The 16,503-nt window shown below is 36.4% G+C and overlaps 1 protein-coding gene across 1 annotated transcript in view; it reads right to left on the bottom strand.

Moving 5' to 3' along the window:
- LOC134663641 (neuroligin-1-like) overlaps window positions 1-16,503 on the bottom strand; it is a 115,266-nt gene that overhangs the window by 18,337 nt on the left and 80,426 nt on the right. The window contains exon 5 of the mRNA XM_063520063.1: window positions 9,581-9,736. Coding sequence (XP_063376133.1) covers window positions 9,581-9,736 — 156 coding nt within the window. The remainder of the gene's footprint in view (window positions 1-9,580; window positions 9,737-16,503) is intronic.

Below are 16,503 nucleotides of genomic sequence, written 5' to 3'. Positions count from 1 at the left end.
ACTAAATAACTAAACTTAAGGTGGTTCGCCTAGGTTACTCAAAACTTAACTCTCGCTAGATGGCACCACTTTTGCAAAATTTCAGGTTTTATTTTTTTGTGAAATGGTCATGGTATTTGTATACTTAAAAGTATGTTTCGCGCACTCTTTAAATAAATATTGAACAATTAAAGTAAACATTGAATACTTCATTGTGCAAAAACCACCTTTTTAATTCGACGGAGTGTTGCTGTCACGCTTTTTCCTAGTATTACTCACACATGCAAACAGTGTTTCCGTGATCCTTGTAGTAGACAATTTCACACAACGTAAGTATGTTGCATTGCAATAGCGTAACGGTATGTTCGTGGAAATAACTACGTGCAAGAGGATTGGGGTTCAAGACTGGTGCGAGTAGGTAATTTCTTTTTGTTTCTCCTTTGTGTTATCTTATAGTGTTATCTGTATAGATAAGCAAATATTTAACTGTTTTTATTCTGATCATAGCGGTCAAAGGGCTGTTTTCTTAAGCGATATCCATGATACTCCACAAACAATAACATATAGACCCATTACTAGTAGTCGCTTGGAATTATTCAAAAATGAAATTCAAAAAAGTCTCTGTATGTTACCATTTTCACATTACAACTGTAATAATTTGTATGAAGATGTTTTTAACGTAATTCTTTATCATTTTAATCAAAATTTCAGTATGAAAACTATTAGTGGGTCAAAAACTAGAACAAAGTTTAGTGAATGGGCTACTGTAGGCATTTATAAAAGTAGAAAAAGGCTTTATGAACTTTATGGTGAGAGAGAGCTGAACAAAAATACAGATTTCCTGGACTATGTGAGGAACTACTCTAAAATCTTCAAGAGAGTGTGTTTAACAGCCAAAGCAAACTATACAAGTTCTAAACTGAAAGTGTCGGACAACAAAGTGAAGACAACATGGAATATTATAAATAGGGAAGCTGGTAAATGTAAATCACGCGATTGTCAAGTCAACATTGTCTCGGATAAACAACTGACCATGTCAAACAACGATGTTGCCTCGGCATTCGAAGATTATTTTTCTAAAATAGCTATTAATACCACGAAATGTCTACATTCATCTTCGTCTCGAGCTCATTCCTTACTTTGTGCTAATGTTAAGAAATGTAATATTAACTTTGAGTTTAGTCTAGTAGATTCAGCAATTATTGTTAAAACATTCAAGTCACTCAATTTAAAGAAAACGGAAGACTTATGGGGAACATCTGTTAGAGTCATTAGTCATGTCTTGGACGTAATAGCGCCTTACTTAACCGTAATTTATAATATTTCAATTTCACAAGGCGTCTTTCCAGATCTTATGAAATATAGCAAAGTCATACCTCTTTTTAAATCGGGTGATTCGAGTGATATGGCTAATTACCGTCCAATATCAATACTTCCTGTACTAAGTAAAGTTTTTGAAAAGTTAATGTTAAATGATCTACTGGGTCACTTCAACAGACATACTTTACTTACAAGCAATCAGTTTGGTTTCACAAAGGGCCGTTCCACGACCGATGCTGCTTCGGTACTTATTAAACATATTTATGATATTTGGGAAAATTCTTGTGATGCAATTGGCATATTTTGTGATCTTTCTAAAGCATTTGATTGTGTGGATCATGGAACGCTCATTTTGAAATTAGAACACTATGGTCTGTCAGTAAATGCCCTAAACTTTATGTCTTCTTACCTTAGCAACAGAACACAAACAGTTGTTGTAAACAAAACCCGGTCTAGCGGTACTGTAGTCCAATTAGGAGTGCCACAAGGTTCTATTTTGGGTCCATTCCTGTTTTTGGTTTATATAAATGATTTGCCATGTGTAGTAGAAAATCTTTGTGAAATTGTTCTTTTTGCTGATGACACATCATTACTTTTTAAGGTTGATCGTAAATCTACCGATTACAGTGTAATTAACAGCACACTCGTTAATGTACTAAACTGGTTTACTATGAACAATTTGCTTCTTAATGCTAAGAAAACTAAATGCATTCGATTTTCTTTGCCGAATGTTAAACCAGTCGATACTAAGATACTTTTGAATAATGAATGCTTAGAGATGGTAGATAAAGCACTGTTTCTTGGTTTAACATTGGACAAAAATCTACAATGGAGTCCTCATATAAGAACACTAGCAAACAAATTAAGTTCGGCCGCTTACGCTGTGAGGAGAATTAGACAATTGACTAATGTTGAGACAGCTCGCCTTGTTTATTATAGTTATTTTCATAGTGTAATGTCATATGGTATTCTGGTTTGGGGCAAAGCAGCTGACATACAGACTATATTTGTCTTACAAAAGAGAGCCATTCGTTCTATATATAATTTAAGGGTGCGTGAATCATTAAGAGATCTTTTTAAAGAAATTAATATTTTAACTGTAGCTTCCCAATACATATATGATAGTATTATTTATGTTGTTAAGAATCTAGACTCCTTCACTAAGAATTCTGATGTCCATAACTATAATACTAGAAATAAAAATAAGCTTGCTATCAGAAAGTTTCGTGTTCGTAAAGTACAGAAGTCATTCGTTGGGCAATGCATTCATTTTTATAACAAGTTACCTGAGGATGCTTTAAGATTACCCTTTCCAGCTCTTAAGAATTACTTAAAAAAGTCATTGATGTTGAAGGCTTATTACAGAGTCGAGGACTACTTGACAGACAAACATGCATGGTCCAAACCAGAAACTGTAATAACGACAAGTAGTAATTAAAAATATTGTATTATGTGTAGAGTTAAAGGTGACTCAGCTCAGGTAAGAAAGCACATCAAATTGTATGAAAGCATCTCATAACAATCAGTCAGATTCATATAATATGTATTCTCATTTCTTTTATTGATTTTAATTTCTTTTCCTTTTGTAAGATTTGATATGTTTTCTGAAAGAGCTACGTATTTGTGATTTCATGTACATATATGTTTATTTTTTATATCAAATTCTATAAAGTTATGTACTCACTGAGTATAATTGCATGAATTCTATAGTAATTTAAATTGTATTTTTCTTAATTACTCGTAATGCATGTTAATTATAAGATGTAATAATGTTTTGAAAAGATGTGTCCCGCCGAGTTTGTTGCCGGTCCCATATTGGGATACCCTCCTCCAATTGAGGGGGGATTTAAATCTTCTCGGGGCAGAGGTGTACGGTTGGAGCCGGTAAAGGTTTATTTGACGTTCATAAGCGCATTGTAATATGCCTACTTGAATAAACTATTTTTTATCTTATCTTTTACCTTTAAACGAGCAATTATTATATATATGTTACTGTAAAAGCCCGAAGTACGGCAAAACCTAGGATTTACCGGTAAAACCTAGGTTTTACCGATGCCGATCGGTAAAAGCCCGAAATGTTAAATCTTACTAGTTTACTTCGGGCTTTTACCAACACCGATATGGTAAATCCTAGGTCTTACCACGGCAACCGGTAAAGTTTGAATCATGCACTGATTCTTGAGATTATTAGATGAAAAGTAGGTAGGTTTGGATCTCCCGGTTCTGCTGAAGGTGAAAGAGAACTCTACTAGCCTGCATCGTGGCTAGGCACCCAGGTTTAGGTATAGTTAACTTTAAAACTGAATCTGCAGCTGGCCACTTTATTGAGTAATAGAAACGCGTTCCGTATGTGTTTCGCTTTCCAGATGACCAGGGTGCCTAGCCAAGATGCCAATGGTGTACGCTCCGTAGCGAACGAAGCGCAACCGTGTCTGTCGCATTAATATGACAGAGTGATAGAGAGAGGTATTACCCTAACGTTCGCTACGGAGCGAACGACTGGCATCTTGGCTAGGCACCCAGATTTAGGTATAGTTAAGTTTACCGCCGAATCTGCAACTGGCCACTGTAATGAGTAATAGAAACGCGTTCCGTATGTGTTTCGCTTTCCAGATGACCAGGGTGCCTAGCCAAGGTGCCAATGGTTTACGCTCCGTAGCGACCGAAGCGCAGCCGTGTCTGTCGCATTAATATGGCAGAGTGATAGAGACAGGTATTACCCTAACGTTCGCTACGGAGCGAACGACTGGCATCTTGGCTAGGCACACAGATTTAAACGCTTTTTAAAAATCAAAAAACTATTACTTATGAAAGCAGAAGAATATAAATGATCGTATTTGATTTATAATTGTTACATATTTGCCGTAACTTATTTTTAAAATGTGTTTTTCAATTAAAAGACACGTCAAGATTGTTTACCTTATTTCTAATGCTAAAAAAACCAAACTATAGTAATAATTGTGTTTTTCATTCATAGACAAAATCCATTATTTTATCCACAGGAAATTTTATATATCTCTTTTTTATTGCAGTGAGGATGTCCTGATTAGAGATGGGCGCCGGCGGGTAAATACCGGGAAAATACCCAAAACTACCCAATCTACCCGATATTTACCCATATGTACCCAAATTGTTGGGTATTTAAAATTTGTTCGTATAATTGAAGACATTCATTATATAACTAAGATATATCAATATTATTATCATATAAATATGAAAATAAGTTAAAATAAAGTATGCAAATCACAATCTCACAACTTTTTTGTACACAATTAATTTTTTTTTTACGAGTGCATTTTGTTCACTGATTTGTGGTGTAGGAATGTTAATTTAATTAAGCTATTTTATACCGTAGTATTTACATTCTTTGTTAATTTGTGTATAACTATTTTATCTGCATATATATATATTTATTTCGTTGTTGTCTACTATTTTCCTACTATTTTTTAATTGTTGTCATATTTTGGTTTTGATATGCCTACATTTTATTTTATTTATTGTTTAATACAGTAATTTTTTCGTTAGGTATATGGCCAAATTTGACTTACTGAAACCAGTTTGGATTAAATATTGTGTGTATCTAGATTGTTTGATCTCAACCAGATCCCGAAAATGAGGATTCGAGAGCCAAATTAATTCGCCACTTTACCGAAAACTTGCCAGAAATCAGCACTGACAAAATCGAGATGGCCCTCAGACAGCTTAAAAATGGAAGAGCCCCAGGCGAGGACGGCGTTACAATTGAGCTTCTGAAAGCGGGAGGCAAACCTGCACTGAAGGAGCTCCAGAACATCTTTAACGCCGTTCTCTTCGATCTCCAGAGGTGTGGAGTAGGAGTGTTGTCGTGCTGTTCTTCAAAAAGGGAAATAAGGCCCTATTGAAGAACTACCGACCCATTTCGCTCCTAAGCCACATCTACAAACTGTTTTAGAGGGTCATCACGAACCGCCTAGCACGAAGACTCGGCGAATTTCAGCCACCGGAGCAGGCCGGATCTCGAGGAGGATACGGCACCATAAACCACATCTTCACAGTGCGGCAGATTATACAGAAGACTGAAGAGTATAATCGCCCCCTGTGCTTAGCATTTGTGGACTATGAGAAAGCCTTTGACTTCATTGAAGTCTGGGCTGTTCTGGATTCCCTGCAGCAATGCCAAGTCGACTGGCGATATATCCAAGTGTTGAGATGTCTGTACAACGCAGCTACCATAGCCAAAAAGTCCAAAACCAGCAGACTAAGACTATCCCCATGCATCGTGGTGTGAGAGAAGGGGATGTCATCTCCCCCAAATTGTTCACAAATGCATTGGAGGATATGTTTAAAACGCTCGACTGGAAGGAACATGGTATTAACATTAATGGCGAATACATCTCACACTTGCGATTTGCGGACGACATCGTCTTCATAGCTGAGACGTTGCAGGATTTAGAGCATATGCTGACCGGTCTAGCTGATTCTTCTCAACGCATAGGTCTCCGGATGAATTTGGACAACACGAAAGTTATGTTCAACGAAATCTCGGGCAAATACTGCAGTTAGGAAGGAACAACTTCGAGAAAGAGTCGAATAGAAGGATACAGCTGAGCTGGGCAGCATATGGGAAGCTGCGTCGAGTCTTCACGTCGTCAATCCCACAGAGTCTGAAGACAAAAGAAACGTGGACACTCACGATAGGACCGGTCCATAAATTCAAAGTCACTCAGCGAGCTATGGAAAGGGCTATGCTCGGAGTCTCTCTGAGGGATTGTATTCGAAATTAAGGCATCCGTCAGAGAACTAAAGTCGTCGACATAGCCCACCGGATTAGCAAGCTGAAGTGGCAGTGGGCCGGTCATATTAGCCGTAGAACCGATAACCGTTGGGGTAGACGAGTTCTCGAGTGGAGACCGCGCATCGGCAAACGTAGAGTAGGACGCCCTCAGACTAGATGGAGCGATGATCTTCGCAAGGCGGCTGGCAAGAGCTGGATCAAAGTTGCCGCATATCGTGCTCAATGGCGTGCAATAGGAGAGGCCCACGTCCAACAGTGGACGAGAGTAGGCTGGTGATGATGATGAGATTGTTTGAAAACACAATATGATCCAGTAGGTGGCACTGCTATCGGTATATATATAGCCAACACCCAACAGTGTTTTTAAACAATCCAGGTACCGGTTGAAATATACTTACACAAAATTTCATCCAAATCGGTTTCAGTAAATAAAATTAGGTGATAAACCGACAGCAGCGCCACCTACCGGGTCCAATAGTGTTTTCAAACAATCCAGGTAGGTACCGGTTGAAATATATACTCAAAATTTCATCCAAATTGGTTTCAGTAAATAAAATTAGGTGATATACCGACAGCAACGCCACCTACCGGGTCCAATAATTTTTTTAAACACTCCAGATACCCGTTGAAATATACATATATAATAGTCATATACACAAAATTTCACCCAAATCGGTTTCAGTAAATCGAATTTGGCTATATACCGATAGCAGCGCCACCTACCGGGTTTAATTGTTTTTCCCAACCCTTCAGGAACCCATTGAAATATACATACAAAATCTCATCCTAATCGTTCCAGCCGTTTAGGAGGAGTAGAGTGACAAACACACGCATTGTAGAACGTATGTATTAAGATATTAAACATTTGTCAATTTTTTTAGTCAATACAAATATTATACGTTTTATAGTACTACATGAGTATCAAAAAAACTGTTATTTACATTATCTCAATTCAATTTATTACTCCGTTTCCAACTTTTATTTATACCCACTTATTTGGGTAGAAAAGGTAAATACCGGGTAGATTGGGTAAATACCCGATAAATACCCCATATCTACCCCGGGTATTTACCCGCCGCCCATCTCTAGTCCTGATTGTAAAAATAAGAGAGATTAGGTAGAGTATAATTTCTAATTTTCTTTGTCAAAAATAAACGAATACGTGTAGCCCATACCATACTTAATCAATCGATTTATGATAATAAGAAAAATTAAATAAAAATAAAAAAACAATACGAAATTTAGATGTAACAAAAATACAAAAAGTTATGTTCCAGCATACAATTGACTGGGGATCGAACCGGGAATCTTCCGTTTGTAAGCAAAAAAGCGACTGTTTGCATAACACGCCATGATAGTTCTTAGCTAAGCTGACGAACTTCGGGTACTTATTCTCGCTTAGGTCAATTAAGTACCTGTCAAACGTCAGTGTCAACAAAATTGCACTAAACATGACGGCACTCCAAATTCGCGCCGTGGTCAGCCCGGCAACGTCGGAAATGGTATGGCAACGTCGCAAATGTATCTGTACACGACATTTGTGACACACACATACGTAAAATTGATGAAAATTTAACTATGATTTTTGCATGATTTCTGTATGAAACATTGTTTTCCTGTTAATTTCGCGCAAACGAATATTCGAAGGAAGATAAATGCGGAAATATTTATGTACTAATAGTGTGTAGTTACTTAATGAGCTTTGATTGAATTTTGTATGAAAATCGAACCACCTATAAGTCCGACATGTCCACATGGAACTCAAAGCGAGCTTTGAAGGTTAAGTTTATAATTAAGTAAATATTTCAGTTTGTTATAGTACACATACCTAAGTACTGCTAAGTTACGAAGGCCCAAACTATAGCCACGTTTGAAACAAGCTTAAATAAAGTAGCCCGTTCAACATTTCAACTCGAGCAGCCTCGATTCACCCACTCATGGCTATTATAAAAAGCTTCAAGCAGCAAATAGGCCGTAAATGGGCTCTTTATACGTCAGATTGATGACTAATGCCACAAAGTTACGCCAAGAAATCCACTGAAAATCTTCTCAAACAAGACGAGTTCGCACACAAAGCTTTATTGAGGACTTTTTAACCGACATTAAACCAATTACAACAAGAAGGAAACAAGTATATATGTAGATACCGAAATATGTTTTTCTTATTACAGACTGATTGACCTTAGTCTAAAGGGTAATAAGTGCGGACAGGGTCTAAAATGAATCTCAGCGTTCAGTAGGTAATAGGGTATTCATTAAGGATTGCTTCGAAGATACCTTTAGCCGTATTCGAACAATGAGATACGTCAAATACTAGATATTGAAACGATATGTCAGTATCAACCAAGTGTCAAAAGTGACGTATTTGTTTGAAGAAACGTCAATTTTGACACTTGTTTGACACTGACATATCTAATCCATATCTTTTCTAGATCTATTAACTGACGTATCGTTGGAATCGGGCCGCTAGAATACCTGGATGTTTATAAGATAATACAGGTAAAACAGAAACAAGTGTGTTTATACTCGAAACCAACAGACAGAAACAGCTTTTAAAATGCCTACCTTAAAGTTAGTAGGAATAAGTTATATTGTTTAATAAGGAATGATAGAAACGCAAAGTATAAACCTTATTTCGGTAAAATTGATTCAAGAATTTAATTCCTTCTTGAAATAAAAGCTTCCTCCTTATTTTTACACAGTGTAGAAAATAACCTACCTACTTCTAGAATTGTACGAGTATTCTATTTGTGAAACGTGTAAAACAAATATGCATAAAAAATATTTAGGAATATTCCGAGCAATACCTATCAAATATATTAAATGCTGAAAACAAAAGCAAAATGGGAAGTGACGGTCATGTAAGCAGAGCTGTATTGGAATTGACAACCAAATGGCACGCGAAATAATACCTCTCAGGTCTCAGGCGAGATTTTCCTGTTACTCGTACGGGTCATAAATAAAATTGTTCATACTTGCATAATTCGATGAAATAATTTAAATAAAGAAATAAGTGCTATTATATAAAAAGTGAAGAGTGCATTCTGATTCAAAACTGACGAGGGAAAAACGCTAGAAAACTTGTTTATAGTTCTATTTTATAGCTAGCTAGGAAGGTAAAAGCTGCAGGTTTGCAATGCCGAGTTCTTTATAAAATACCTTTCATGTTAGCGGTAGCATTAATTTACAAATAAAAAAAAATGTAGTTAAATGACAAATAACCAAGTATTTAAAGTATTTTCCGTCGAGTTACGCAACTAATTATTTATAACACTTTTAAACTCTTGCGTCATGTACAGATATTTTATTAGGTACACAAACGGGTCTACTGCGATATAATTTCATGGTTTTTATTTTAAATTCCGACGTTTCAGCTGAGTCTTTCCGTGACCACAGCTGATGCAACTCAGCTGAAACGTCGGAAATTAATGTAAAAACAATTATCGCGGTAGACCCGTTTGTGTAATTAAACTAATTATTTAGTCTAAACGTAAAGTGTTCACTTACCCAATACACCTAACCTAAAGTTGATAGTGACTACAATGATGTTTCCGTGCGCCGCGAGCGTGGTTCCGTCGTAGGCGCTGCCCGAGCTCCACTCGTATGACTCCCCGTGCACGAACACCAGGCATGGCAGCCCACCGCCCTCGCTCTCGCCTTCACCTGCCAATTAGAATGTTTTTATCACCCATTTGCTAAGAAAACAGAAATATTTTACTTAACCACACTACCGTCTCCCGAGTGTCAGCGCGTCTAGTTAACTCTATGGCTGCTGCTTGACGCAACTTTGGCGCAACTGCGCAGCGACGCCATTTATCTTAGCACTGACTAGACGCTGACACTCAAAAGATTGAAGAAGATACTCTAATCCCACACGAAACACAAAGCACTGACAATTGGAATTCAATAATGAAACGTCAACATTGTTTTTATTCACTTTACAGTTCACACACCCTAAGGTACGAGTATATTACAGTAAGTACCTACTTTTCTTTACTTTACTTTCTATTCATAGATAAAACAAGGGGTGACTAAAAATACAGGCCTTTCCGTTATCATTTAAAATCCCATTCACACGGATTATTTAACACCAACGAGGGAGATTTAAAGAATTAAGAGCAGATGTGTCAACATCAATATTATTAGATTTCCGCTAGAGTAAAAGGGCTTCAAACAAGCCTTTCAAATAAGAATAAGAGAGAAAGGTAAGAAATGTATTCTTCTAACAAAAACAAGTCAACCATAAAAAGCCTTTGTACCCTTTCTGCGACTCTTTGATGGCGGTAAACTGATATTGTAAGATATACTCTCTAAACGCGCAGGTGACAAAGTAATTTCTTTCTAATCCTGAGAAATATTAAACTCGCATCGGGAAAAAGGGGATTGTGCGCGGGGATTGAGGAAAAATAACGAATTTCTCATAAAAGAAAGAACGTGCGGTTAGCGGAATCGAAACACCATTTGCAAGTGACAGCCCTCAATTAAAAACTAATTATAAGGAGCCTAACAATATACATAATTATTTAGGTTATAGGCTACGAACATGCAATATACCCATAGGTAGTTCTAGGTACAGTAATTGAGGTGCTACGTTTATGTACAAAATGTTGAAGTAAATAGGTCTGTACCTTACAACTTTTTAAAATCTTTTACCAGTTCAAAAATAAACCTTATTAAGGCTAGAGAAATCTAATGTTTAGTTGTTCTTATATCTTCATATTTTACCTTCTATATTTTAAAATAAGGAAGTTTTTTTTACTTTACAAATTTAGCCCAGTAGTTGACTGGAAGATAATGCCTTAAGTTATTATGTTCACTGTTTGTACCATCATGCATTGGGCATTAAATAATAAATATATACATAAATATAACTAATTGCCGGATACTATTACCCGGTGTTTTATTTTAATAATCTTACACATACTCGTATGTCACTGTTTATATCAGCTTGCTTTTCAATACTAGCCAAGATACCAAATCTGGATGTTCATCTTCCTGCTGTCTTGAGGTGTCGCCACAAGGTGTCTCAGCCTCACTTCCGCACTGCTTGCAGGGGTAGGATGCACTGCAATGCACTACGGAATTGAGGCCTCGATGCCTTCCGCCGGAGACGCTTCCACCTTTGATGATTGTGCGAGACTGTCTCAAAATGATGCATTTTTTATATGTACTAAATAAATTTTATAGGACATTTTACACAAATTGACTAAGCCCCACGGTAAGCTCAAGAAGGCTTGTGTTGTGGGTACTCAGACAACGATATATATAATATAAAAATACTTAAATACATAGAAAACAACCATGACTCAGGAACAAATATCTGTATCATAATACAAATAAATGCCCTTACCAGGATTTGAACCCGGGACCATCGGCTTCATAGGCAGGGTCACTAACCACTAGGCCAGACCGGTCGTCAAGTACATTTATTGCAGTTATGTACTATATACCTCGTTTATTAGCTTTAAAAAAATGATAATCAATCTTGACATGTTATTAAATAACGCTTAAGGTAAAAATCAACGTGCGTTGAGTCGTACAAGTATTAAGATATATGTTGTATTATAAATCCAACATTAAAGTTAAACATGGGCTAAAAATGAAGTGAGGTTTAACAAAATGTTACAAAATATATTTAATAACACTTTCACATTGATTTTGGTTTGAGAAGTATGTGTTACATATAAACTTGATAGGGTGAAATTAATTAACACTAATTAAAACGCTGTTCCCATTGCTTCAAAGCCCCAAATTTCCATAATTAAATATAATATATACCTATTTAACCATTAAGTCGATGCTGTATATACAGGTTGGTTGGAAATTCGCTGTAGTCCTTGAAAGGGATTATTCTATGGGTCATTTGCATTGATTTAAGTCCAGTCAACCAGGGGTCAAAACTCATTGGTTTTCAAGTTATTTGAGTTTTTAGGTTTTTGTTTAAAAAAACCCGCCTTTCGACTAAAACGTGGTAATTATGAAAAAACTACTCAAATTTGGAATTAAAAGAAACATTCATTTAATAGCCAATAAACTACTGATTACGTGAAATAAAAAAAGATTGCCAAAACTTTCCAAAATTTTCAAAAAAAAAGGATTTGAAGTCACAATTATTTGTAATCTTCTGCAAACTTTGTAACATTTTAAGGCACGAAAAAAAGTATGACACTTTGCGTACAAAATACAGAAATGAGTTCCTCAGCTTTCCAAAAAAGTACGAGTGTTGACATTTTCTCTTTAACTTTTTAAAATAATAATAGCAGAGCAGGCGGAAGACTTGACCTAGCGTACGTGACAATTATTCGGTTTGCTTGTGTCACTTTATTATCTCCATGGGATTTATTTGTCCCTTAATCGGTTTGTTTATGTCATTTTAGTATCTTAGTGGGCTTTATTTGTCTTCGTTACCTTATCTTATCTTATTTTCTTGGGGTAGGGGTCACGTCAGGTTGCCTTCGGCGACACAAACTAACTAATTAAGGGTCATTACGGTAATTAGTTTCTACGTAAGCATTTTTTGTCTTCGGTATCTTATCTAATCTTATTATCAAGGGGGGGGGGGGGTTAAACTTATATCTATTGCATATATCACTAGATATAAGTTTAAAAATGTAATGTATTACCGGTACTATACTGCATATTTAATCGCTCTTAACATAATGCGTAAACGTGGAGCCACGGGACAGGCTTAGCCTAGTGTGATCCACAAAACTGATAATTTATGTAATGGCCTGATTTCTAAAATAAAATTTTACTTTACTTTACTTTCACTTTAAGTATATAAGTACCTACATAAAGCTTAATCAAAAATGTCTGAGAGATTTAAATACATAATTAAATGGTAGAGATCCAAACCACTCAGCATCATTTAAAATTAAACTTCAACTAAAAATCACTCTACCTTTATTTAGGTTTACTAATATGTGGCCGAAAATTGTATGGCAAATTATCACTTCCCAAACTATTTTTCCCATAGTATCATTTGGCAAAACTATCAGATGGCAAACCAATGTTTCGCATATATAACATGTCGCAAATGATTATTTACAATATTATTGTATGGCAAAATATTTAGTTGGTCATGTTTCAAAATGTCTTTTATTGTTATGTCGAATGTATTGATAGGCATAAATTATTTTTCGCCTAATATTGTGATGCATACTACTAAATACCCTAATAATATAGTACTCAACTACTCATGGTACAAATTACAGTAGCATTTTATTTCGTTACGTAGGTAGTTTTTTCGAGATGTGCAGTTCAATGATGGAGGTAGTAATTTTGTTTACTACATTTCTGGCAACAGTTTGTTTTCGTGGGGTCGCAATTCTTACCTAACCTAACCCACTTTTCTGGCAACAGTTCGTTTTCTTGGGGGTCGCAGTTCTAACCTAACCTAACCCACCTTTCAGGCAACAGTTTGTTTTCGTGGGGTCGCAGTTCTGACCTAACCTAACCCACTTTTCTGGCAACAGCTCGTTTTCTTGGGGGTTGCTGTTCTAACCTAACCTAACCCAATTTTCTGGCAACAGTTCGTTTTCTTGGGGGTTGCAGTTCTAATCTAACCTAACCCACTTTTCTGGCAACAGTTCGTTTTCTTGGGGGTGGTAGTTCTAACCTCACCTAACCCACATTTCAGGCAACAGTTTGTTTTCGTAGGGTCGCTGTTCTAACCTAACCTAACCCACTTTTCTGCCAACAGTTCGTTTTCTTGGGGGTCGCAGTTCTAATCTAACCTAACCCACCTTTCAGGCAACAGTTTGTTTTCGTGGGGACGCAGTTCTAACCTAACCTAAGCCACTTTTCTGGCAACAGTTCGTTTTCTTCGGGGTTGCAGTTCTAACCTAACCTAACCCACTTTTCTGGCAACAGTTCGTTTTCTTGGGGGTCGCAGTTCTAACCTAACCCACCTTTCAGGCAACAGTTTGTTTTCGTGGGGTCGCAGTTCTAACCTAACCTAACCCACTTTTCTGGCAACAGTTCGTTTTCTCGGGGGTCGCAGTTCTAACCTAACCTAACCCACCTTTCAGGTAACAATTTGTTTTCGTGGGGTCGCAGTTCTAACCTAACCTAACCCACTTTTCTGGCAACAGTTTGTTTTCGTGGGATCGCAGTTCTACCGTAACCTAACCCACTTTTCTGGCAACAGTTCGTTTTCTCGGGGGTCGCAGTTCTAACTTAACCCACCTTTGAGGCAACAGTTTGTTTTCGTGGGGTCGCAGTTCTAACCTAACCTAACCCACTTTTCTGGCAACAGTTCGTTTTCTTGGGGATTGCAGTCATCTAACCTAAAACATGTTGGTACAGTCATCAAATCTATTAGCGTAGTGGCACCCGTCCATGGAAATATGTAGATACGTTTGTTAAAAAAAAAGCCACCAACAGGTCAAATAGCCATCAAAATATATTATGAAAAGTAAGTATAAATAAAGCAAACGTTTTTTGACAATTAAGAGTTAGCTAAGTTGAAACATTTGCTCAGTGACTATTTGTCTTAATGAATTTTGGTAAAATGAACATCTACTAAATAAAATTGTGATCAAATAAAAAGTATGCGAAGTTTCAATTTTGGCAAACGTTATGTAACAATAAATAGTTAGGTATAATAAAACATTTGCTTAGTGACTATTTTTCTAAATAAATCGTGGTAAAATGAACATCTGCTAAATAAAATTGTGGTCAAATAAAAATTATGCTAAATAATAATATGCTAAGCATTGGTTTGCCAACTAAAAGTACTGCAATAAGTTGGTTGGGAAGTGAAATTAGGCGAAAAATATTTCGGCGAGATGGCAGTACACCCTTTATTTATAACTGATGCTTGCAATGCATTATCATCATTAATTATTAACATAATATAGACAGAGTGCTCTTAACACCACTTATAATATGTAGGTTTAATTTTAAAGGGTAAATTACTACACACACAGAAAAACATTAACGTTTTTATGGTCGTTTCTCAAAAAGTTGGCACCGCCACCTGTAAATAGGTTTATGTTAGAACTTTTTTTTCGTTATGTACTATTTTTATATATAAAAAATTAATACATATTTAGAGAGACTTTTTACACAGAGGCCTAATACTTTGAAAAAAATTTAATAAATATTGATTACAAAAAAAAAAATTGTAACTACGTTTATCCGTTAACCTGCCGTGTCCCAACGCGAGGTACTGATGTTCCGAGCTATGAAAACCACACAAAATATTAACTTAATTTAACGGCATTACCGTATTTTATTAACATATATCCTTAAGTTTTAAAGTATTACTATCGCATAACAATATTATACTTATATTTTAAGTTATTCGGCTTCAAAGTTTGTCCAAGGCAATTCTTAACAGTCACCTGGCGCGTCACATTCACGACGATTGTATAACCCCCACCGCACCTTTCCCGTCTCACTCCGCACGAGCTGAAGCCGTCACTCATCAGCTATCACCTGGTAGGACGAAGACGTGGTTATTGTGCTTCGCAAATAAAACACAAACGACAAAGTATCGGAAATTGGAGTTTGTAATGGGTAAGTACTCTTTATCCTGGAGTCGATATCTTGCTAATTATGTAACCTATCGCATTACTATCAAGATATGTAACGTAAACAATAGTTTAGTTTTATATGCCTAAGTATGGAGTTCATCAAGCTAATACATTTTGTGTATTCGCGATATAACTGCCATTTTCCCCATCACCTGCATATCGTCCACCTGGCTAAAACTGCCAGGTGGATGAGATTTTGCGGCAGGTTAATGTCACTGATACCACAACTAATACTCGTAACTATATAATTATATAGCGGTTATATCGCTTTTGTGTGTTAATTTAGGAATAAAAACTATCCTGTCTGTTAAAACTGCATATTATTGAAATTTTTGTACTTTTGTCTTAAGTCTCGTTAACCTGTCCAAAAAAGTCAGGTGAATGATGCAATGGCAGGTGAACGAAGCGTCCTTCACCTGCCATATGACAGGTGATCGATAATTATTTAAAATCCACGTTACATATACTCAAACTAGATTTGTGACGTCCCACGGGAAAAGGTACCTTATGAGCGTTTTTAGTTTTAGACATATATTAAAATGTTTTGTAAAAAGTATAAGTATATGCAGATTAGTCCCGTTCTTGTCAAAACCCAGTTCTGATGATGGAATCTATGAAGAATCGAGGGAACTCCTCAAATCTTAAAGGCATACATATAGTGATTTTTGTGTTTTTATTTACAAATCAAGCATATACATTCACAAAAGTGACATTGGATGAAGTGGAACTGCTGATGAAGATCAGAACGAAACTCTTCAACGACGCATAGTTCACGTTTGGCGATTTGTCCTCTTCGTTATGTTTGTTAAGCAAGATAAGTTTATAAGCTGCATTTTTGTCAATCTCGAGTTCTGATGATGGGATCCATGAGGAATCGAGGGAACTCCTCAA

This window comes from Cydia fagiglandana, chromosome 4 (genome assembly GCF_963556715.1).
Source record: "Cydia fagiglandana chromosome 4, ilCydFagi1.1, whole genome shotgun sequence".
Classification (NCBI taxonomy): Eukaryota; Metazoa; Arthropoda; class Insecta; order Lepidoptera; family Tortricidae; genus Cydia; species Cydia fagiglandana.
Note: the sequence above shows the minus strand (reverse complement) of the source record. Positions and strands in the feature narration are given on the sequence as shown.